Below are 25,269 nucleotides of genomic sequence, written 5' to 3'. Positions count from 1 at the left end.
TTATGTCTCAAGTAGGCAAATAAATACTTTGCAACCAGGTTTTTACTGATAGATTGGATCTTGTTGCCATTTAACAGGGCTGCTTTTAGTGCTTTCTTCCTCCTTATCTCCATTTTTCAGGGTACAGCTCTGGTTGTTTATGTTTGATTGCTTTTTTATTTTATATTTAATTTCTTTCAATTCATTTAATTGCCCCAGAGTGTTAGTGGGCTATTCAGAGGACTGGTTATTTCTCACTCATGAACTCTGGACCTTTTCACATTATAACCTTTGTTTTTATGTACTGGTGATTTAATTATTGCCTTTTTCCTGGGTTAAAAGAGCTAGTAGTTTCAATAGGCAAAGGTCAACATGTGTCCAATTTGCTCTACTTGGCAGCATAAACAAAAGTGAAAGTTTATTTATGTCAGAAGAATATCAAAACAATAACTTGGATACTGAAGTACAATTACTGCAGCGTTATCACCTTCAGCTGTACATCACATGTCCCAAAGAGCTGTTTTCCCTTTTGTAACTCATTCTGTAAAACATACAGCCACTGAGTGTTTCCAACTCATGGTTGGGCAGTCTGAGGCAAGCAGGTTTAAAAGCCTTGGGCAGAGCAGTGGGGGCATTAAGACTCACAATCCAGTACTATGTTCATTCCCTTTGAACGTTCCTGATTCTCCTAGTTTATCCTAACAAGATATGCTTGTTTATAACAGCATGCAACTGAGCTATGTAAGAAAGTTCATATGGTTTGCTCTGTATTCTTAAGGACAAGGATTTCATAGAATCATAGAATCATTAAGATTGGGAAAACAAACTAAGATCATCTAGTCCAGTCATCAACCCATCACCGTCATGCCCACTAAGCCATGTCCGTCAGTCCTGTATCTACCCTTTTCCTGAACAGGGACATCATCTCTCTGGAACTTTGCATCAGACTTTACAGAAACTTATGGCCAGAACTGTGTTGCTTGTGCTTTATGCATTTTGTCTTTGAGTGTGTAAATAGATGTGGAAGAGAAGGAAGGGAAAAGTGCCAGCCTCATTGAGGTGCATGACAAATACGCGACAGGTGAGCTATATTCTTGAGCACATCTCATGCTGCTGTCTATTCTCCACTAGGAACTGCCAGAAAATGAACTCTTGCATCCACCGCTAAGCATCTGCGTAGTTGACTGGAGAGCTTTTGGAAGGAGTACTCTTGTTGGAACACACACCATCAATTGCCTTAAGCAATTCCTATTTAAGCCCCAGTTGGATCTTCAGGCCACACAGAGCAGACCTGACAATGCAGAAACAGAAAAAGGTAAATGGACAAGCCATATCCTAAATAGAAAGACTAAGCAGTGTTTTGTGAAAATAGTGAAGCAGCTGCTCCGAGGCTTCACATGAGGTACATGCTTAGGTTTGTTTTATTGAGTTAAGCATAGAGTCAAACCCTTAATGATTCATTCATCATCATATGTGATGATTGCATTTCTAGCAGAATCTTACCTAAGTTGCAAAGTTTTAATTTCAGCTTCACCCGAGTCATCCCAGCCTCCTGACTTATCCCAGGAACCTTGTTTAGCTGATCACATCTACGCTGAGGTGCAGCAGGGTAAATGTACAGTGATAGAGATAGAACCACTTCCCACAACACCTTCTGCTGCTGAACCGGAGCACTCCATCTCTGAACCAGAGAAAGACAGAAAACAGAAGGTGAGCATTGCTGTGGCTGCCAGCTAACTGTCTGCTGCAATCTTGTAGACTTCAGCCCTTCCTTATAAAATGGTAATCTCTTGTTTGAACTCAGGATTAGCCAGATCCCTAGATGTTGTACCTGTAGAATGGTATTTTCCATATGAAAACTTGCTGCTGGTTCTGGGTTCTGATGTTAACACCCACCATTCTCACCAGACCTTAATACAACTGGTTAGCAATGCTGCTTTGACTCCATGTAATTTATTTAATTCCATTAATGAATACTACCTTTCTTCCCTTTTGTGCTCATCCCATGGACAAGCAGTACTGTTATAGTAGGATTTTTACTTCTGGTCTTGAATGATCTGCTTAATTACAAAATTCTCAACATGAACAACTGTTTCTGTGTCCATGGTGTGTAAGCATGGATGGATGAAAGTCACATTGTGTTAGATGCTATATAAAAATGGAGAGGAAAGTCTGTTTTCAAAACACTGTACAATTGAAGTATGAAGGTGGTGACAGTGTGTGGATAGAAAGAGTCAGAAAAGCACAAAGAAGCAAGACAGTTCTTGGCCCATACTGTACAGTATGTGCAGATATTACTGTACAGTATATAACGTGCACATTATATTTTGTTCATGCACACATATTCTTCATTTCTCTGCAGTTGATTTTTTTTTTGCCACCACAGTCACTGGTTTATTAGCAAAACTAAATACAGAGGCCACAGGAATGAGCTTCATTTCACATATTATTTCTGCAGCTGCACAAAGCATGTTCCTTTAACCCATGATGATTCAATGAGGTGCTTCCATAAGCCTTCATAGTTAGGAAGTCAAGGAAAATGAAGGAGTTTCTCATACCTAGATGTACACACCTCCCTGAATCTTTTTTACAGATCAATTTTAATGCATTATAACAAATATAGTAAGAAAAGATTCTTAGAGGGAAATCTGTAATTTAACTCTCCATTTTATGTTAAACATCATCCCCACTTTCTATGCATGATCCTACCTCTGCAGCCAAATCGACAGTTCTCTGTGAGGGTGAAACTACTTGACAAGGACCAAGGCTTTTAAAACAAGAATGAAGCTTGTAAAATTTGCCACATGGTATTAGCTTTTGGCTTGTTTGTTTGTTTTTAATGAAGAATTCAGCTGAACTGATCTTCAAAAGGCAATGAAGAGTTCTTAGAATATTTAGGAACATAAAATGTGTGTTTATATCTCTTAAAATATTATTACTTATGACTGTGTAAATTTACCTGCTGTATGGATTGATTCTTTAGCGGTGTCTCAAATATTCCACGTTTTAGCATCATAAGTAGGTAATATAGGGATTGCTTTATTAATGCAATGATCATCATGAAGTGTCTTGGAATAAAAGACAGAGGTGCTAATTCATACTGTATTTTATGTATCTCTATGTCTTGGAGGTAGAGGTTTTTTTCCCATACACATCTGTTCGTTCTAGATGTCATGTCTAAGGGGATTTATTTGAATCTGTTCTAGAGTTCAACTGTGCATTCTTTGGCAGGATAGGAAAAAATCCTTGCGACGGTCAACAAAGAGGAAAAAAAGAACAATTGCAGATGAATCAGCTGAGAATGTTATTGACTGGTGGTCAAAATACTACGCATCCATGCTCAAGATGCAAAAAGTGAGTGACCCAGTAAGCCCTAACTCGTACCATAAAACTAGATGAACCTGATATTATGCTCATACTGAGGAGTTTGTCCATTGTCTTTTCTTCTTCCTTGAAAAGATGAAAGAAATTTTTCCCAGTGAGGGGAAAGCTGAAGACTGTAAGTAAATTATTTGCATTTTTCTATCATTTTGTATTTCTAAAACTTTTCTTCTCTGTTGCTTTACTGCTGACCATTAATGTCTGATAACAGAATTCTGCTGGTATAGGGGATTCTTTCCTCTACAGATGATCAAATGGTGAGTAGGTTAAAACTTCACAGGTAGAGTTGGGTTAAACATGAGTTTTCTCATGTTTTCTCAAAGACTTTTAATGTCAAAATTATAATGAATATTATCCTAGTCTTATACTGCATTTGTAAGGTTCAGAAAAGGAGCTTCTCTCAATTTTGAACCCAATTAAGGATCAATAACATAGGAATAATAATGATAATGCAGATAGATAATAGATAATAATAGATAATAATAGATAATGCAGATAGAATCCATGATCATATTTGTAACTTTCATGGCTGTTAAATTTTAGCTGTTAATTATGTTCAGGGGGAAATTATTTTGCACAGCAGTCCACCTACCACCAATATTTCCCCACTATACCGTGTTCCTTAGTACTACATCTACACATTTCTTGAACACTTCCAGGAATGGTATCTCCGCCACCTCCCTGGGCAGCCCCTTCCTGGAAGTGATGGAAATTCTCTTTCTGAGAAGTTTCTTCTAATGCCCAGACTGAATCTCTTCTGGCTCAATTTGAGGCCATTCCCTCTCATCCTATCACTGTTACCTGGAAGATGAGGCTGACCCCCACCTCACCATAACCTCTTTTCAGGCAGTTGCAGACAGCAATAAGGTCTTCCCTGAGCCTCCTTTTCTATGACTGAACAAACCCAGTTCCCTCAGCTGCTCCCCAGAAGATTTGTGCTTCAGACCCTTCACAGCTTTGCTGCCCTTCTCTGAACACGCTTCAGGGCCTCAAAGTCCTTCTTGTAGTGAGGGGCCCAAAACTTAACACAGTACTCGAGATGTGTACATATGTGTGTGTATATATGTATACAAATATATCAAACCCAACAGTCCATGGCATGACAGGTTCCCTCCTAGTCAAGCACAGCTCTTAGTCATTATTTTTAACAAAGGTAACTTCTTGAACAGACTGAGAAAGAAAAGAAATGCTCACAGTTTGCACAGAGCTGTTGTTCAAAGTTAAACTCCAGTAACTTTGCATGGTATGGCTGACTGCACTTCGCCAGTGATTGAGGTGATTGTTTTTTTTATAAAGAAGATGATGAAATTGCTGTGGATTGAGGACACGACCTGAATGTCTGATTTTATTGCTCTCAAAATTGCAGCTGACAGTATTTCACTGCTGCTAGGAGATGAGGAAGAGATCACTTTCCAGGTGGAACTCCCCTCTCCACAGGGAGGGAATATTTAGATAGAAAACATTCTACAAAGATATAGTTTTCACTTACAATTATACATCTACTTGATATGTTCACAAGCACCTGTCTGCTGTCAAGGAAGTTGTGGCATGTTGTCTTTTGTCTGATGATTCAAGACCTTGTAAATTCTCTTCTAGTAGTACTTCTTAATCTATGATAATAAGCATTATACACATAGGATAGCACTGATGCAATATGTACATATATGTGTAGCTCTAAATATTGAGTAGTAGTGGTATCAGACACATATGAACCATTCTCACCTTGAAAGATAAGTGAACTCAAAGTCCAGACTTCGGCCCAAGAACTGATCCCAGTGCCATTTTGAGGGTCTCATCCTCTTTTTGTTGGTAAGTCTGCTTTCATTGTTTGGAGTCTGGCTCATGGTTAGGCAGATACCTCTTCCCATTTTTCCTACATCTGGGCTTTCCCAAGGTGAGATACACTCTAGTTTAGGACACCTTTGAACAGAGAAAGGCTTGGATCTTTTGATATTTGAAGTAGTAGTCAGTCTAAATAGCAGCTTCCAGTTTTAAATATGCTTTGAATATTATATGGAAGATGTTAAGATCTGCAAGAAGTGAGAAAAAAAGCAACAGTGTTCTGTGAGGTGGCCAGCAGGGAAGGAGATGTGCAGGACATCATCATTCTTTGTCCACCAAGCTAATCACAAAGGAAGTCAGCCACAGACAGGATGAATCGCCACCTCTCTGTCCACAGCACTGGGAAAAAAGGGGACCTTGTGCTTCATAGCAGAAGGATGAATGGAGAAGGAGCAAGGGGGAAATCTTTGAAATGTGTTTTGCATTCTTATCTGAAGAACCTGATGTACATTACTGACCAGAAATCCACATGATGTCATGAAATCTCTGCAGGTAAGCAAACTTCAGACTACACTGTGCTGACTGTAGAAGAGGAGCCAAACAAAAAGAAGGATAAGACACTGAAAAGGAAACAACAAGAAACAACTCCAAACTTAGCAACGCTGCAGGTGAGAGAGAAATAAGTCTGTTATTCAGTCTGTCTGAAGCTTAACCCCAGGGACAGAATTTAGCCAAACAAATTTATTTCAGACACTTTGAAATTCATACAACACATACAATAATAGTGTGTTACAACCTATTAAGAATGACTTAAAAAAAGAGTGTAGACAATATTACTGCAACTGCCAGTGCACCTTCCCTGCTGGGGTGGTAATATCCAGCTTGTGTTGGTTGGGTAAGGATAGAAGGAGTTCAAAGAATATAAGTCTCTAAGAGATGAGGAGATATGAAAAGGTTGGGATATTCTGGATTATATTTTAGCTGAATAAAGGGAAACTTGAAACTGCTGTTTCCATATTTTAGGATATAGTTAAGCTAACCCCTTTCACACTGAATAATGCTTTATAAACTACAGACAGAGATTATAGGAGGAAAAGAATGGGGTTTTTTAAACAGTTTGATCTTGGTACCTGTCCCCATGGCACTTCATTGTTGTCTACTTTGCTTTCATGTGATACTTAACAACAGTTAAAAAGTATCAGTACATCAAAGGCATACTGCAGAGAGTAAGCAATGCATCCACCCTGTTTTTCCTCTACGTCAGTTCTTATTAAATGTTTATCATGGCTCTTCAAGAGTCACTTCTACCCCTTGCATTAATGTGCTGTTTCAGTCCTTAGGAAAGACTTTTATTGAGGACAGCGCTGTTCCTGTTTTAAGTTGGGAATTAACTTTTTTTCCCTCAAGGAGTTTTGCAAAACCGTGGTGTTATTGCAATCCATAGTTTGAGTCAAAATGGATTTTAAATCATCCTGTAATAAAAAAGCTGCTATAAATATATTCACTGCACCACCAAAAAAATAAGCATTCTCCTGTTTTCAAAGATTTATGAAGGAGACTTGGAGAGTGAATTTAATAACTTCGAGGATTGGGTGAAAACTTTCCAACTCTTAAGAGGAAAATCTAATGACGAAGTTCATGCTGACTCTGAAGACAGAATAATAGGAAAATTTAAGGTGAGCTCTCATGTTAATTGTGTAATAATTTAGAGACTGTATGTTTTCATGCATATTTTGGTGTATCAGAAATGGAAGAAAGGAGTAATTGCCGTCTGTTCTAAATAGAGTCAATTCTTTTACTGGATCCATGGCCATATTTTTCCTTTTCCAATAGATGAAAGTAACATCCAGGACCAAGTGTTTGCTATTGATTTGAAACAAGGGATCACAAAATGTTTTAAATCACAGATGAGGAGAAGAGACATATTATGCTGTTTGGATTCCACTTAGGCAACTTCCGTTACTACACTGTCAGTCACATCTCCTCGTATGTCATTTCAAATAGTTTAACTGGAGGCCCTTTTATATGCTCCATGTGAAAACAATTGAACAGTCTGATCCAGAGCACCATTAGGCAATCTGAAAATGCAGTTCAATGCCTGAATAATATTAGTAGCATTTCAAGCACTTTGTTCTTCAGAGGGACTGATTAAACTCACTGATACCTTTGTTAGCAATGCCAATTTCTGTTCAGATGACTTACCAATTGCTTTCAGGCTGTGTGAGCTACTTAGCAGCACAAGATAATATTGATCTATGGGAGTTGTAACGTGGCTTTAAAAACATATGGCAAGCTGTGTTACAGTCACACTGCTGTGAAACTAACTCACTGAAATTATCATTTTGCAAATAATATGTAGGCAAGATCAAAATGTTGTATATAGAGTATTAGTGTTAAGAAAAGCAGATTTAGAACATCTGGAGGTCTTTAAATAGTAAAATAGAGATCTAAAAGCATGCATGTATTTCCTGCAGTCATCTAGATAAGATGTGCACCATGTTATTGAGGAAAAGTGTTCTAACAGATGATGTTCAGCAGACTGAATCCTGTGTTCCCTTAGAGTGGTTTCACAAGACATGTTGTGTGTATGTATGTGATACATGAATGATGTTTTGCTTGCATATGAAGTGTTCTTTCTGCATTGCACTTTTGATGAGGATAAATAAGAACAGCGTATTACCTGTATTACCAGGGCTCTTTCTGCATATACCCCAGTCCTGAGGATGGCAGCTTGCTGGACGGAGGGCAGCCCCACATCCTGCAAGGGATACCACCAAACCACTCTGTGAATGTCCTTATCAGGGTGTACATTGTGGCAGTAAGTAGATAACTGCTCTTTTAACCCAGAAATAACTGGGATGCTGCTTTTCAACTTGGTTTATCTCCAGTGTTTTGCACTGAAGCTTCTGAAAATCCTCATCCATCTGGTAGTTTTTTATTGATATTTCAGACAATGTTTCATGCTGTAGAAAAGAGTGTTCAGAACAGGAAACTTTCCACACTCATCACGATGAATCACAAGACAGAAGAATCACTTTATTTGTTACAACTGAAATGGGTAGGGGTAAAAATAACATAATGGACAACCTCTTCTAGGCACATTATGCGAATTTGGTAAGTCTCAGTCAGTAGAGTTGTGTCAAAATCACACGAATGTAAATACAGCCTTCTCAGTGAGTGGAAAAAGAACATTTTGTAGGAGCTGTGTGTTGGGTGTAGTCAGAGTGGTAGATATTATGGAAAAAGTATGGGAAAGAGAAAGAATGTAGAGGACCAGATAATGAGGGAGTGCAGAGTGAGAAATGAAACAGGAGTTGGTATTTAAGAACTGCAGGTGGCCAAAGAAGGAAAGAATGCCATACAAGAAGACAATGACAAAACTTGAGAGTAGGAAGTGATTGCATTATTTCCTTGATATAAAGAGTACTTACATTGAAATGTCCAAGGATCTCGTCCATTCTTTGGTGGAATCCTTTCTTGCACTATTGCAGCCAGCTTCTTCCTCAGCACTGACTCTCTTGCCCATTTCTTTACCCATGTTAGCAGTGGTGGGATAATACTTCCATCTGCTCCATCTCTGGAAATCCTCTCACCCAAATTGTCTTTTCCAAGCAACTTGCAATGCTAACTGACAATTTTTTTATTACTCAAATAAGGCTCCTAAATCCCAGAGCATGTGGGAACCAGGCAGGGAACCCACAGAGTTGCACTGTGACCATACATTTAGACAAGCTTCCTGATGATGTAGTCTTTCTTCCTAACAGGCATTTAACCTCAGCCCAGCTGATCCAGATGGCAAGTCGGATCCCTACATTGTTCTGAGACTAGGCAACACAGAAATTAAAGACAGAGAAAACTACATTCCCAAGCAGCTGAACCCAGTGTTTGGAAGGTCAGTGAAGGCTGATGTTGGCCTGTTCAGATGTTTTATAATTCTACTGATTAAAATGTTGAAAATTTATGTCACCCTGTATAATTACAAATTATTTCATTTTCATGACAATCAATTCATCATGAAATGCAATCTGTGAAAGGTTTCTTGAAATGATGCACGAGAGGAAGTGAAGCAACAAATAATCTTGTCTCAGCAAATTAATACAAAGTTTAGAGGGAAATAAATATGCACAGAAAAGTGTGTTTCCATCTCAGACTGAACAGAATGCTAAATAAATATCATCATTAAAGAACTAGTTTTAACATGACCCAGTCTTCTTGGGGTTCAGACTCTCAGAAAACATTAAATTGTTATACTTACTTACTAACCCTAACCCTAACCCTAACCCTAACCCTAAAACAAAAAATACAAGCAAAACAAACAAACAAATAAAAACAAACAAGCAAACAAACAAAAGTACAATTGTATACTAGAAAATTTGCAAGCTGAGCAAACTATCCACACATTATTCACATTATATTCATTAAGTTACTTTTCCAGGTACCAAAACTGATTTGACTTCATGTTCTTCCCAAATTTTCCCATAGGTCATTTGAAATCCAGGCGACATTTCCCAAGGATTCCCTGCTTACAGTTCTGATCTATGACCATGACTTTGTGGGAACCGATGATTTGATAGGAGAAACTAAAATTGATTTGGAAAATCGTTTCTACAGCAGGCATAGAGCTACCTGTGGGTTACAAAGTCAGTATGAAATGTAAGTACCTCTTCAGACAGCCACAGAGAGCAGCATGTGGTGAATGAATGTTTTGAAGGAGAAATTCCAGATGTGGCCAAAAATTAAAATTTCTCCAGGACAAAAGTCACAGGAGGTATTTTAATTAAATGTCACCACAGAGCATAGCAGTAGCTCTGGGTATCTGTCAGCCTACAACACTATTTGTTCACTGGGTGCTTTAGATAATAAACAGCTTCTGTATAGCATACCTGCTTGATAAATTGCCTTTGGACCGGCATATAGGGCCACTGTAGTGGAAATGACTGACAAAACAGTGACACTGAGCTCCTGATCCCAATCACACGTCTGGACTCTCAAGGTTGTTGTTGTGCACAGAGATTAATCAGTATGGAGAAAACCAAACTAAAAGAACCCCATTGCCCTGGGGTGGGGCCTGAGAGATGAGGATTTGGGGTTCTTGTTCTATGATGGTTTCACTATTTTATCTACAAAAGGTGGAAAACATAAAAAAGAGATCCAGTAGCATGGACCAAACCCCAAGCCTGTGATAGCTCTAGTATGAAGTATTTCTTTATGTCCTTGTTCCAGGTCCAAGACAATCTCAGCTTCCCCTTTTGCACAAGGAAGCAACAGAATGCATCTTCCTTAAGCGTTATCCAGGAGATAGAATATGTAGATTTGAATCCTTCAGGTAGAACAGGGGTGAATCTCTAGTCCTTCTCTTCTCTTGGCTGCCCATTTTGATGAGGGAAAATCTCAGCCATTTCTCTCCACTCTGTTCTCTCCTTACAGAGAAGGGTACAACGCATGGCGAGATGCAACCAAGCCAAGTGAGATCCTCACTAAGCTGTGTAAGGACAACAGAATAAATGGGCCTTTCATGCGGCCAGGGGAGATACAAGTAGGAACAAAAGTCTTCAAGGGACAGACAGTCTTCACTGAAGATGAGAATGGTAACAAAGTAGTTCATCATTCTTTGACTAATTACAGTCCCTATAGCTGGGACCTTCTTGTGCTATGTATTCTATGTACTGTCCTTAGAGTTAGGAAAAGAGAAGTGAGGATAGAAACAAGGTAGAACCAAAGGAGATAGTCTTGGAGATAGTAGAGAACATACTCCTCACTTCTCTGTGTTTATTCATCTTAGAGCAAATTCCTTCTGGCATCAGAAAAAATACAGCTCACTCCTCCAGTGGAATGCTGTTCATGCAGCACTGTCAGAGAAGTGTTGGTCCATTTTTCAGTTTGTTGGCCTGAGAGAGTTTCTAATATTGCTGCTTGTATTCCTCACTGGCAAACGAGCAAATGTGACTCCCTGATCTAGATCAAAATCTGGTTCAGTACAATGAGATTCGGAACAATCAATGACAAACAAAATGATGGAAACTAAAAGAAAGGAAATTCAGAACCAGATGGTGAAGTTCATCTCCTGAAAAGCTTGTGCACACAAATTTTTCATCATATTGTAAAGAAATAGTTTACAGCACACAGTTTTTTATACGCTCTTTAACCGAACTGCTGCTCTGACTGGGCCATCTGGGTCCTTATTTCCAGCTGGGTCCTTCTGTTGTTCATCATTTGGATTTATAAAACTAAGAAAGGTCATAGATTTGAGATTTAGAGAAGTACTGAAAAGGGGACACAGTAACATTTCTACATTGCAGGTGGTGAAAACAGTACTTGATGGACTTACATCCGGATTTAAATAGTAAGAGAAAGAGTAATTTAACTTTGTTCTAGAAGTATGGAAGTTAGATATCTACTTCAAGGTAGCCTAGGGCTGCTTGTAGCCAGTAAGAACAAACAGCATCTTCAGAAGATGCAAGAACAGTCTTTAGAAAGATGCCTATGACAGACAGAAAGGGTTATGAAGGAATAATCTGTCTCAATAGCTGACTGAGCCCTGATTGAGTAGAAGATACTAAAGACCTTGCCTTTATCTGGATAAAATTAGATGAAACGTATTACATCTCATGTACATGCTGCTGCAAAAAAGGGAATCAAGACTCAGAACCAGAGAGTTATCCTTCCTTGCTGTGCCATTAGGAAGGGTTCAATACTGTTTAAGTTCAAATTCAATCATTTGTAACCTACCAGCAACTCTGAAATAGCAGCACTCTTGGGAAAGCGAGACATCCTGCTTCAAATCTCCAGTGGAACTCACACAAAAAGGGAGAAAAAAAAAGGCTCAAGGGCTCAGAAGGCTTCCTCTCCTTTTCAATAACCACATCACCTGCACTATTAAGACTGCTCCTTCTTTGAATTACCCTCCTCCAGGCTGAGGAGGCTGGCAAAGCTGAGCTGCTTAGAAGATGAGTCCTTGCCCATGGCCTTCAGCCCTCACATTGCTGCTCTTTCCTTGAGGTGTGATTTGGTTCTTCAGGGGAATCTTTGCCGTTGCCATCAAAATGCAAACCAAAGCTATAGGTATAAATTTCTGGTGAAAGTATTTACTGTATGCATAGAAAAGCTGTTGCCTAAATTCTACTGCTCTATTTAACACAGTGAGTACGCTCATTTACGAGAATTAAATTTTCTTTAAGACTCTCCTTTACTGAGGTAAATAAAATCTTCCTTCTAATTTAATCAGATTTTTAATGACCATCTTTAATATTTAATAGAACATATTACACAAGGGTTTGTCATGCTAATTTGGCTCTGGTTGTTCTTTTTGTTTTACCTTTCCTGTAGAGGAGCCAGTTGAATCGTATGAACATCTTTCCTTAAAGGTTTTACGTTCTTGGGAAGAAATCCCTGAAGTTGGATACAAACTGGTCCCAGAGCATATTGAGACTCGGCCTCTCTACCATAAGGATAAACCAGGCATGGAACAGGTAGAGCTCAGAGATGGTAGGGTGGTGGTAGACCCAGGAGAAGTTTTCCTTTGCTCCAGGTACTGTGACTTCAGTTTTTATCTGCAAACTTGCAGAGACAGCATTCAGGCGTACTGTTTTTGTATGGATTTTGCCTTGAAACTACCAATGTTTGAACTCAATTCCAACTTACACCAACCTATTGAGAGGTTGCTAGAATATGTGTGTGAAAAAATACATTGTGTAGATAGCTTACGGATGAGACTGTTACAAAGTAATGAACTGGTTGGTACCCAGGGAGGGAGCAGTGGTTTTATAAGACAGAACTACACAAAAAACCTTCAAAAGTCTTAATCAATAGAGTTAGAGAAATGTTTCTGTTTTTTTTTTCAAGGGTCGTTTACAGATGTGGGTTGACATGTTTCCAAAACACATGCCTCTGCCAGGACCCCCAGTGGACATTTCACCAAGAAAACCCAAAGGGTAATAGTATGTGCTTTCCTCTAAACATGGTGCCATAAGTCTTCAGAGACTGAGTCTTAAGTGTCTGGAAAGAACTAGTAAAAGAACCATCATAACAAATTTCTGTGATCCTGAAAAAGGTTTTGTTGATTCACATTACTGAAGTCAAAGATGTATGCTTAATTTTGTCTCTTTAATTAAACAAGCCAAAGAATTGCTGGTGATTTTTACATCCAAGGCTACCATAACACTTCTAGAAAGACATCCCTCTTTCACATAGAAATTTCAGGTGCCTAGAGGCTCTAATTCCGTTATTATCTTCCATTTGTAAAGCTGAAAGAAGTAATTCTGTTTTCAGCACTTCCTCTGGTTATGTAATGTGCTCAGCAACTGAGTGAGATCGTTAATGTGACACAGTGCTGTACCTATTGGATTTTCAGTACTTGGTTCAAAGAGATGATCAAGAGATGCATAAAGCAGCAGTAGACAGAAATGGAACAGCAGTTTCTCAAATTTCAGATGGACTCTGCTGCTTAATGTTCGGTATTACACATAGCTCTTCAAGCTTGTTTAATGCTTGTAAGTGGAAAATAAAAATGACCAGCAGAGTTCTCAGGTCACCCTATGTCACTTTTATTCCTATACTTTAGCAAAGCCTTCCTTGGGAATTTTCTGTCCAAGCAGCAGCAAATACTACTCATGCTTCATTTGTTTTTGAACAAGGAACAATTTAATAAAGACTTGCTTATTTTCCTTTCTGCATATAGGGAATGGAAAGGATGGGAATGATTTCTTTTTGCTGTTGCGTATGAAGATGATCATTGGGCTTACTTAAGTGAAAATATGTCTAAACAGTACTTTTTTCCCTGTTAAATTCACTGAATTGCACCAAATATAATCATTTTGGCCATTTCTTCTGAAAAGCGCCTCTTACGGAGCTCTGGTTTTTATTACAAGCTGCTTATAGTCTTGATGGCTGACTTGATGATGTCATTCAGGTCAATTTCACCTGTTTCACTGCAGCAGTTTTGTAAAGAAAACCACAAAGGAATGTGCACATAAAAAGCAAGGAACTTTCCATCTATCCAAAGCTGGCTGTGATGCTGCTGTCATTCAGCATGCTCCACTCAGAGGGTGGTGATGCACTGGAACAGGTTGCCCAGAGAGGTTGTGAGCCTGAAGGCATTCAAGGCTAGGCTGGATGTGGCTCTGGGCAGCCCGGTCTGGCGGTTGGTGACTCTGCCCACAACAGGGGGGTTGAAACTAGGTGATCATTGTGGTCCTTTTCAACCCAGGCCGTTCAATGATTCTATGATCCATATTTTATCATCTGACTCTCTTGTAAACAGAAGGGACCCGAGGCTGGTGCTATTTTAAGAGTTTTTCACAGATGCAACATTTCTCACTTTATAAAAGCATGATTTGGTAGAGGCCTACATTATTGTCCAACCAGTGGTCACACAATGACCATGATCCTAGTTATACAAAATGTTTCTTTTCTTTTTCAGCTATGAACTGAGGGTAATCATTTGGAACACAGAAGATGTAATTCTAGAAGATGAAAATATCTTTACAGGGCAAAAATCAAGCGACATCTATGTAAAGGGGTAAGTTCTTTAGAACCTGGCTTCAAAAGGGCAAATAATAATAATAATAACAATAATAATTTTTGATTTGAAGATCAGTCACAGAAATTGTCTTGTGGGGCTATCTGATGAGCTATTTCTTTAACCTTGGTACTTTGCTCTGAATTCCTTTCTAAACTGGTTGTTTATACTGAGTACCATTTAACCATTTTTCTCACTTAAAATCAACTGTAAGAAATAATACTTGTCCTTTCTTCCCTTGTGGGAAGAGATCACATATGAAGAATACTAAACCCACATCACAGATCAAACACAAAATATGAACTGGAAGGGATTACACTCAAGCAGAGTGGTACGAAATAACTGGAGAAAAGGGAATTAGAGTCATCAGAGAGAGAAGACACTGGAATATACCAGACTATTTCCTTGGGAAATATTATCTAATCTCACTTTAGGTTAGACATTAGGAAGAAATTCTTTACTCAAAGGGCGGTGAGGCGCTGGCACATCTGCCCAGAGAAGCTGTGGATGCCCCATCCCCGGAGGCATTCAGGGCCAGACTGGATGGGGCCCTGGGCAGTGTGGTCTGGTGCAGGGCAGCCCTGCCCATGGCAGGGGTTCGGGACAAATGATCTTTAAGGTCCCTTCCAACCAAAGCCATTCTGTTATTCTATGTGAGGAATCTGTGTGGATAAATCACCATGGCCATATTCAGAAGCTCACACGTGCTCTTTCTGCACTCCATCTCCTCCCTGCTGCAGCTTCAGAGCCCTTAGTGGGATAATCAATACAAGGGAAAGAATTCAGTTCAGTGAGAATAAACCAAACCACTCTAACCAGGTATTTCTTGAGAAAGAAACAGGTTACTTCTTAAAATTCCTTTCCTGTTTTGGAGTACTTCCTATTGCAGTCCTGAAAAAAATAATCTGTATTTTTAGGGCACTGGGGCTACAGAAAAAAATAAATGTTCCTAAAAATCTATTCCTGTTTTGCCAATGATCAGAAGCAAAAAGCTGGAGGAGGGAGCACTGGGTCTGATGGACGGGGGAAGGGAGGATGTTTTCCCCCTTGTCTGAAAACAACAGGAAAATGCAAAGTAAGCTGAAGGACAAAGCAGCTCTTACTCCTTTTTAGGATATATCTATATATATGTTTTACCAGGGAAACCTGAGCTATCTCTGACCATGCTGTGTGTTAGCTGTCTCTTTGAGATAGTGCCATTAGCTCGGGTGAAGTGTTCACCAGCACAGCCACGTGGTCCCAGTAAGAAGCAAGTGAGGCCATTGTGCACATTGGCTGAGCAAATCTTCCCTTACAGTTCCCTGAGAGAAGCTGTTATTCCAGTGTTTGCTCAGATGAAGCCACCTCTGAACTGAACATGTTCAGAGAAGTAGGAGAGAATTAGCTCTGAGAACATAACAATCAGTGCAAGCTAAAAACCAAGGAAATAAATGGGCAGCCAGCCTTTGTACTGAGCTGTGATAGTATGACATTGCTAACACTGCCAGAGCTGTCTGCTTTTGTGCCTTACTGACAAAGATGAGTATCTCATTATGCTCAGAGAGTGCACTTAGCACTGAATATGTCACCAGGCAAGGATTTGCCCTGGAGCGGTGTGGTGCTTGGGACTGTTACAGTTTTCCACATTTATTTTTGAACTAACAGGGCTTGCAGGGAAAATGCTGCTCTTTGGGTGCAGCACAAAAACGTTACAATTACAGAGGTGATCATTCCTCAGTACTGAGCTCTTGTGAGAATGCACTTCACGTAATGTGTTCAGTTGTGGGCCCCTCACTACAAGAAAGACTTTGAGGCTCTGGAGTGTGTCCACATACCCTCAGACTGAAACAGCAAACAATATAGACTCTAATATTGTACACTTAAATCAGCCTTGGGACACTGACACAGAGTCTGTTAGGATGACACATGAATATGTGATGATCAACAATGAATAAAGGAATGATGCTGGTTTTGCCTGTCCAAAACAAGCCAGCAACGTATTGCCAAAAGGCCTTTTGGAGTTTGATCTAAATAAAATTTATCTTTTCAGTCTTAACTGAAAAGTGGTGTAGCCCACAGAACAGCTTGGAGGTAGCTATAGTACCTGAGCTAGGGCTCTCACTGAGTGTCACAGTCCTGGACAGTGTGTTCCTTCCTGTTGATTAGGGAAGATTTAGTAAATTATCACGCATTTTACCAAATGAAAACAATGGCAATTCAGGCTCCCCTGGTGATGTCAGTGTAATCCTCTATGTGCTTCCACAGGTGGATAAAGGGCCTGGAAGAGGACAAACAGGAGACAGACGTTCATTACAACTCCTTGACGGGAGAGGGCAACTTCAACTGGCGCTTTGTGTTCCCATTCCACTATCTCCCAGCAGAAAAACAAATGGTCGTTAGTAAAAGAGAAAACATATTTTCCTTGGAAAAGACAGAGCGCAAGATACCTGCTGAGCTTGTGCTTCAGGTGTGGGACTTTGAAAGGCTCTCTTCAGATGATTTCCTGGGTAAGTATGCAGTGAAACTATCTGAATTCCGCCTGAGTTCTCTTTATACCTGTACTGTACAAAGGTACGTACAAGGAGGTGCCTAAGACCATAGTGTTTTGTATCTTTCTCCAAGGCACCAAATTAGCACCTTATCCATTTCTTGTAGAGCAAATGATTAGGAACTCCAATGAAGCAATGTAGAGACAAAATAAACAAATCACTGTTAGTACAGAATGTTCCTCACTTCTCTGGAGACTGTGGCTAAGATGCTGCATTGCTCCATGTATCTTCTATTTTAATGCATTTGTATATTTCCATCTCCAAGTGCTACATCATCCCCTCTCCCTCCAGGCACTCTTGAACTGAACCTGAATGGGTTCCCTCGGGCAGCAAAGACAGCCAAGAGCTGTGATGTAGGCATGGTTGTGGCAGCATGTGAAGACAATAAGATCTCCATCTTTCAGCAGAAGCGTGTAAGAGGCTGGTGGCCTTTCATCAAAGCTGGGGAGCTCACGGTAGGTAGCTCACTGCCCATGTACAGCTCTTCTCTGAAGGTGCTACGCTCTGCTGAGATCCTGACAGAGACATAATGACAGAGATACTAATTAAGAACGTGTCATCTGAAGAACAACCATCACTGTCAGTGCACAACATCCCCTCATGTGCTTCAGTGGTTTGGTTCAGAAAATCCCAGTGTAACCAGAACACTGTATTTTTAGTTTGCCTTCCTCCACTGCTCATCTCCCAGCACACCTGATGGGTAGAGAATAAAATAAAGTGTTTCTGTGAGTGCAAGGGCAAAAGATATTTCTCATAGTTAAGAAGCTCTAAACTCCATAGCATATGTTATGGTTGATTCTACGAATACAACTAACTCAAATTATATACTTCATAGAATTGCAGAACCATAGAATTGTTTGAGTTGGAAGTGACCCTTAAAGGTCTTCTTGTCCAAATGTCCTGCAATGAGCAGGGATATCTACAGCTCGATCAGGTCGCTCACCTTTCTGCTGTGAGGTGTAGCAGATATGATATTTTATTAGTATTTTGTAGGTTACTCAACAGATTTGAATGGTTTGTCTCAATGAAAACAAGCAATAGAACACCAGTTATATTCCCTTATGGCTTTTCTGAACTGTGGAAATTATCAGTAAATTGGTGCTGAGAAAAGCTCTAGGACTGCGTGACATTTTCTGCACACAGATCTCATTTCTAGATATCTTATTTTTGTGATGTGTGGCCTCAATCACTTAATCACCCATGACTGCCTACATTTCTCCTCATTGCTGGACTGCACCCTGTCAACCCTAGCCACTCATTTTCCAGCAGAGCCTTTTAGCTCCACAGGGACAAGTGATATCTGGTGTGAATAGAAAAGACTCTGGGGAGACCAGATAGAGGCCTTTCAATGTCTAAAGGGAGGATTTAAGAAAGAAAGGGACTGACTCTCTAGCAGAGCCTGTTGTGGTAACACAAGGAAAAATGGCTTCAGACTAAAAGAGGAGAGATTTAGACTGGATATAAGGAAAAAGTTTTTTACAAGAAGTGTGGTGCAGCACAGGAACGTGTCCAGAGAGGTGTTGGATGCGCCACCCCTGAAGACATTCAAGGCAAGGCTGGATGGGACTCTGAGCACCCTGATCTAGCTGTAAGTGTCCCTGTTCATTGCAGGGGAGTTGGACTAGATGACCTTTAAAGATCCCTTCCAATTCAGACAATGCTGTGATTCTATGACAAATTTTGCAACAAGTCTTCTCAGATGAATCACATTATAATTAAAAAGCATAAAAGGTATTTATGGGTCTGGGAGAAAGCATCCTACCTCCCTTCCCTCATGGTCCTGTAGCATAAATCAGGGATTTTGTGCCTGGCTTTTCCTTTGTGGTTTTTTTTTTGTTTTGTTTTTTGTTTTTTTGTTTGTTTGTTTGTTTGTTTGTTTTTGTTTTTGTTTTTTTTTGTTTTTTTCTTTTTTTCTTTTTTTTCTTTTTTCTTTAAATGCAAAGACTTTCTCTTATTTTCTTTAATCAATTTCCTTCATCCTCATCTGGTTCTATAATTTCTCCACAAGACAATTCCTGCTGAGATTTAATTATAATTACCCAGTAATGGATGCTTACATATGATCTCCCCGATGCAGGGCAAAGTGGAAGCTGAGTTTCACTTAGTGACAGCAGAAGAAGCTGAGAAGAATCCGGTAGGCAAAGCACGAAAGGAGCCGGAGCCCTTGGAGAAACCCAAGTGAGTGGCAGCTGACTTGTTAAAAAGCTGTGCAGGGGCATCCAGCAGGACTGGGAACGAGCAGCTCTCCCTGCTCTTCTCTTTCCCACTATAACCTTGAGCAAGCCATCTGGCTGACTTGTGCATCCTTGCACTCATGACAAAGCTGGCTGCTGGCGCTTTGAGCTGGCAACACACTCCAGGTAAATGGAATTGTCTTCCTCTGGCAGCCAAAATCAATCACACTGCTGCCCATTTGTCCTCAGCTAGAGTTCACACACAGGCTTGTTCCATAGCTGACCTGATGCATGATAACCTTGTCAGCCACTACCTGTCCAGACGTGATACCTGACCAACAATTAAAGTAGAGGGATATTTATTACATTAAGAGGATAAATGTAATCCATTAATATTTCAAGTTCTGCAAACCATTTGTATTAAACAGTTATATATATATATATATATTTATATATTTATTTATTTATTTATTTATTTTGTTAATCTGACCATTAGGAGTCAGAGTCTTAGCATTAGGAAATGAATAGTCTGAACACATTTGAAATTGATAAATATTAGTTAAAAACTGATCCCTGCCTGCACCTGTCTTTTTCTGCATGAATGAATCACATGTACAACGCTGAAGTCAGGCCATACTGGAATCTTTTCACTCTTATAAAAAATACATCTCTATTATTATTTCTATCATCACAGTCAAAAGAATGAAGATGCTTATTTTTTATCATAATGCTCTTAATGAGGACATTTTAAGTGGTTTAACAGAAGCAGATGATCCAAAAGATTTTATCTTACACTTTTTGGCACATTAAAAAAATATATTTAATCAGCTGAGGGTTTTACAGGTAGGAAGAAAAGACCTCTATCATGCCTCAAGTACTTTGTTCTATAATAATGAGGAAGTAGATGTTACATATCCTGTTATTAAAGCTTCCAAAAATCAATAGCAAATTGTAAAGGTAATCATTGCAAATCCTGTTTGTTTTTTGTTTATTTGATATAGAACAGGAAACATTAAAAATGAGAAAATGGCATAAAGGTGTATTTGCCAATAGCCATATAAAGTATATGAATTTAGTTTGAAAATTAGAAGCATCAGAGACTCATTGAGAATGAGCTTTGGGAAGCCTTTAATCAATCATTTCATCCAGTATCTTTCTTAACCCAAAAGGTGGACAAAGATTAAATGTCTGGAGACTAAAACAAATGACAAATAAGGTGCATGATTATTAGTAGTGGGTATGATTTCCTACTGCCAAAACCACAATAGGGTTGTCCATCACTCTGTCTCTGCCAGAGGATGCTTTTCAGGTAAATGCTCTCTGTTACAACACATGCTGCTGTAACTGGTACTGAATTCTGTTGTTTGTGTTGCACCGAAAACAAATTAAACAAGCCAGTATGTTTTTTTTTTCCCCCTTAAAGGTTATGAAAAGCCCCCTAGTTGGAACATGTAAAATAATGACTCTATTGCATGTGTTTTTTTGCAATTCCTTTTAACCCAGAGGGCTTATTTTTTTAATATTAATTTCCTGGCCATTTCCACTCTCACAATAAAACAGTCTTCAATTAAAATATATTCAGTTGGCCCTTGAGATTTCCTGAGTTTCTGTCAGATTTACATTCTGAATACTGAACACTGCAGATGACTGAGTTACTGTTTAAATTCCGTAATCAGCTTTCTGATGTAAAATAAGTCCATTAATTTTTGTAACCTCCAGAGTTAATTTTATTCTTCTTACTGCTTTACCATCTGCACTATTACAGTAGTATTTGATAACACAGAAAACTTGCACCCAATTTTGCTACTGTTAGTGCTGTTCAGCGCTACTGCATTTTGCGGGTCATCCCATCACACACTGCTGATAGATGTTGGCTCAGCTCATTGCATGGGTAAGGCAACTGAAGTCAGAGGTGTAACGACCTCCCAAGTAATGTGACATGCCAGAGTAGAGATTACAGCAATATATTTCCTAAGGGGAATGCTGCTTCCCTGGCTATGCAGTCAGATGAAGAAAGTGGTTATGGAGCAGAATATGACATGGGACAACATTTGGAAGAAACGCATGATTGCGGAGTGTGGATATGCCCCACCATAAGGTGTACAGCCTACCTAGATTTTGGGTTTCCTCTCAACTTGTTTTCAGGAGGCCTGTTTTAAAACTCCTGACAACATGCCATTTGGGGCAGTATGCTAGACTTGAGCTGAGTGTCTGTTATGGCACTGTGACAATCACTACACAGACTTTTTGTAGTGATTCATTACTCCTTTGGCAATGCTAAATTCTTTGCAACAAATAGAGAGCTTTCATACTCAAGTTTAAGATACTTGCATTTCTTCTTTAGCATTTCTTACAATCTTTTCTCTAATTTTGAACCCAATATCATGCCCTAAATTGGAGGAGTTAGGAAGTGTGAACGGTGATTTCATTCTTAGCAGTGTAGAACTTGAACCTGGGGACAGATGGATGACCCAGGAGTACATGAAAATCATAGCAATTCTCTCTAAACCCTTTAGTGGACTCCCAGGAGCTAAAGGTCTTTTTTTTTTTTTTTAATAAGTATATATTTTGTGATGGGGTAGCTTTGAAAATAACTGGCTCTGCCTTTACAAAAGCTTTTATTTCTTCTTTTCTTTCTTCTTCCTTAGCCGACCAGACACATCCTTCTCTTGGTTTGTCAATCCTTTCAAGTGTTTGTACCACCTGATCTGGAGAAATTACAAGAAGTACATCATCATTGGCATAATTCTGCTTATTCTCGTCGTCTTCTTGGTGCTCTTCATCTACACGTTGCCAGGTGCAATCAGTCGTAGGCTAGTTGTAGGAGGAGCATAGCATTACAGCTGTCATGGGAACCAATTGTATACAGACGCTTCAGTTAAAAATAAAAGCAGGCAGAGTTAATGAACCTGAAATACATCTCACTCCCTTAAACAGAAAGCATAACTACTCCTCTGAGAAACTGGAACTGTCTTAGAATATGTTCACATCTTCTTTGGCTACTTGTTCAGACTCTGCCTTACTATACATCATCATTAACATCCTGCTGTAGCTTCAGTGCCAATGAAAACTTCATTCTGCACCTAAAAAAGAGTTTAGAAGTGAAATCCTTAATGTTACACAGAAGCTGATTTGTCAACTGTGTGTTTATTACAGAAAAAGAAAAATAAAAAGATTAAATATTGAGAGAAAAATCTGTGCTATGTTGTTGCATAGTTTTGCAATTAATTATTTGGAGTGATTTTATAAAGTTATGACTTTTGAGCTAATAGGTTTATTAATAAATCAGAAGTTCAATTTGCTCACTTGGTGTTTGAAGCAGAATTCAAGCTGCATTCCTCAAGAGGAGTGCTGTGCTCTATAAACACACCTCACAGTTATAAATGTGCTAAGTGACAGTGATGGGAGTAAGCAGGAGATGGAAAGAACTTTTTTCAGCTGCAGTCTGAAAGTGCTGAAGATTGCTGGAGAGAAGGGATCAGAAGATGAAGGCTCTACTGCAGGCACTGCAGTAGCAAATGATCCTTGCAGCGGAGAAGGAAGGAGAGTCCTGATGTTGGAACAGAGAGAATGGGGAATGGAAAAGGAAAAGGATGCAGAGTGGAACAAGTAATGGAGGATTAGAGAAAACAAGGAGTAAAGCCTTACAGAACAGTCAATATGAAAATCTGCATCCTAATAAAAAATAAAGAAGATTCCGCAGCTGCGATGCATGAGTTGTCATGCCTGGTAACTTAATGATCCCGCCTGGCCTCAGCATGGGAGAACATGAAGTAGGCATAAAAACCTCCTCCAGCCTCACCTGTAGTTACATGTACAGACAACTTTTGAGAAAATGCCTTTCGTCATACTCCACTTGTACAAAGTGTGAGCGCTTTGGAAGGGCTTCACCGTTAGCAAATTTTAAAGTATCAAAAGGCAAGAAAAAGATATCATAGAAATGCTAATCATTCTGCCAAACTCAGGGCATGAGAATAAAAATGTAAGCATCAGCACCATTATCAGAAGCCAATTCTATATGAAGCTTATGTGCTTCATTTGCACTTGTCCTGGTTTAAAGCTGTGAAAAAAGCCATTGCGCTCCCATCTGGCCAACGCCACAGGTATTGGTGTTACCTGGAGAAAGGTATGTCTACAAAACTTCCACACATAAAATCTTTTACATTTAAAAAGCATTTTAGAGCCTTATCTTGTATGTATTGAATTGCTGTGAAAGTGTCTCTTCCTCTTTCTTTCTTCTGATGACAAAGGCAGATGGAGATACAGGCTGAAAGCTTCCCAGCTCAGCCAGCAGGTGATGGCTCTTCGTACTTCTTTTAAATCTCAGATATTCTAAGTATACCATACCTCGGGTCCATCATCACCTCACAGTCATCTACCTGGGGCCCTCACCTGGTACAGCCTCCAGTTCCACAGTGACACATTCCTCTGAAACCTTTGGTTTTTCACTTCGGAGTTATTTTGCAATTGATTCTGTGTGCAGGAGAAAAGGAAATCTTATTTCTCCCATCATATCCCATTATGCTATGAATTTTGGAAGTACAATTTAAAAGCTCCCATAAGAGAAAATAAAATTATTTTTGATAGATTTTATTTTGAAGATGAGAGATAATTTGCAGCTGCTGAAATATGTTGTGACAGTCATAAAGGCAGTGATTCCAATTTTCCTCAATTGTGCCAGAACGACAGGCCTGATTCTGCATGCCAGCTTCTGTGTCCATGTGTCCTTACTCTGCTTGTTTTTCCTTACTGCACTGTACTGTGACTGGGAAGCTCTGCCCTTGCCAGAGGGTCATGGAACCATTAAGGTTGGAAAGACCATTGAGATTATCCAGTCCAACCATCAACCCATCCCCACCAAACCACGTCTCTACCACATGTACACGGTTCTTGAACACCTCCAGGGTGGTGACTTCACCACCTCCCTGGGCAGCCTTAGCCAATACCTCCTCACTCTTTAAATTTATTCCTAATATTCAATCTGAGCCTCTCCTGGCACACCCTGAGGCCACTATTTCTCAGCATACCGCTGTCACTTAGGAAAAGCAGCCTACCCTCACCTCACCACAACCTGCTTTCAGGGAGTTGTAGACAGCAGTAAGGTCTCCCCAGAGACCAGTGTCTTCTATGACTTAACAATCCTGGTTCCCTCAGTCACTCCCCATAAGATTTGTGTTCCAGACCCTGCACAGCTTCACTGCCCTTTTCTGAACGTGTTCCAGGGCCTCAGTGTCTTTCTTTTAGTGAGGGGCCCAAAACTGAACACAGTTCTCCTTCTGCACGGCTCCAGGATCAGGCCTCAGCTCTGGGACCAGCACATTTTCAGCTTGAAATGCCATCTCCCTGTAAATTCTGGTCAGAGTCTGGATGAGCAGTGACCCTGTAAGTAACCTGCTCCTCTTCTTCCCTTGCATTCCCTAGCAATTAGCCATCTGTTTCACCTTTGCTGCCCTTGGGGTCTGCAGCAAGGTCAGCTGTTCCTGATCCCTTGTATTGCTGATAACCCATCCAAAGCCCTGCAGACTGGGCTAAATGTGGCATCACTCATTCAGAAAGCCAGGAAGTTAACTCCTCCACAGTCCCTAACCTGCTCAGGCTCAGTCCTATCAGAACACCTGACACACATAGGCTGAGCTAGATAATGTTGTCTCACCAGGCAAAGAGAAATAATTTTTCATTACCTTCCAGATAACTGCAAAGTAGCTGGAGAAGTTAGGCTGCCAGTGGGCATTAAATAGACAAAACACAGCACTGCTCTATATTGAACTACCCATATAGAAGCCAGATGTTATAGTTCTGCATCTAATGTGAGCTACGGTGGAATGGCTTTGTGCTTAATAGACAGTGGGGTTTATACTGAGGATTATTGTTATTGCCAAGGTCTCCTAGCGGTCTCATCCAATAAGAG

At 39.8% G+C, this 25,269-nt stretch overlaps 1 protein-coding gene across 1 annotated transcript in view; it reads left to right on the top strand.

The window, feature by feature from the left end:
* The window catches only part of FER1L6 (fer-1 like family member 6), a 76,293-nt gene extending 54,097 nt beyond the window's left edge, over window positions 1-22,196 (top strand). Inside the window, exons 25-41 of the mRNA XM_072330651.1 lie at window positions 1,111-1,294; window positions 1,508-1,689; window positions 3,211-3,333; window positions 3,439-3,478; window positions 5,695-5,810; window positions 6,687-6,818; window positions 7,835-7,960; window positions 8,907-9,034; window positions 9,625-9,795; window positions 10,570-10,730; window positions 12,469-12,611; window positions 12,985-13,073; window positions 14,561-14,659; window positions 16,904-17,145; window positions 17,479-17,642; window positions 19,265-19,365; window positions 22,010-22,196. Coding sequence (XP_072186752.1) covers window positions 1,111-1,294; window positions 1,508-1,689; window positions 3,211-3,333; window positions 3,439-3,478; window positions 5,695-5,810; window positions 6,687-6,818; window positions 7,835-7,960; window positions 8,907-9,034; window positions 9,625-9,795; window positions 10,570-10,730; window positions 12,469-12,611; window positions 12,985-13,073; window positions 14,561-14,659; window positions 16,904-17,145; window positions 17,479-17,642; window positions 19,265-19,365; window positions 22,010-22,196 — 2,388 coding nt within the window. The remainder of the gene's footprint in view (window positions 1-1,110; window positions 1,295-1,507; window positions 1,690-3,210; window positions 3,334-3,438; window positions 3,479-5,694; window positions 5,811-6,686; window positions 6,819-7,834; window positions 7,961-8,906; window positions 9,035-9,624; window positions 9,796-10,569; window positions 10,731-12,468; window positions 12,612-12,984; window positions 13,074-14,560; window positions 14,660-16,903; window positions 17,146-17,478; window positions 17,643-19,264; window positions 19,366-22,009) is intronic.
* Window positions 22,197-25,269: the final 3,073 nt, after the last annotated feature.

This window comes from Excalfactoria chinensis, chromosome 2 (assembly GCF_039878825.1).
Source record: "Excalfactoria chinensis isolate bCotChi1 chromosome 2, bCotChi1.hap2, whole genome shotgun sequence".
Classification (NCBI taxonomy): Eukaryota; Metazoa; Chordata; class Aves; order Galliformes; family Phasianidae; genus Excalfactoria; species Excalfactoria chinensis.
Note: the sequence above shows the minus strand (reverse complement) of the source record. Positions and strands in the feature narration are given on the sequence as shown.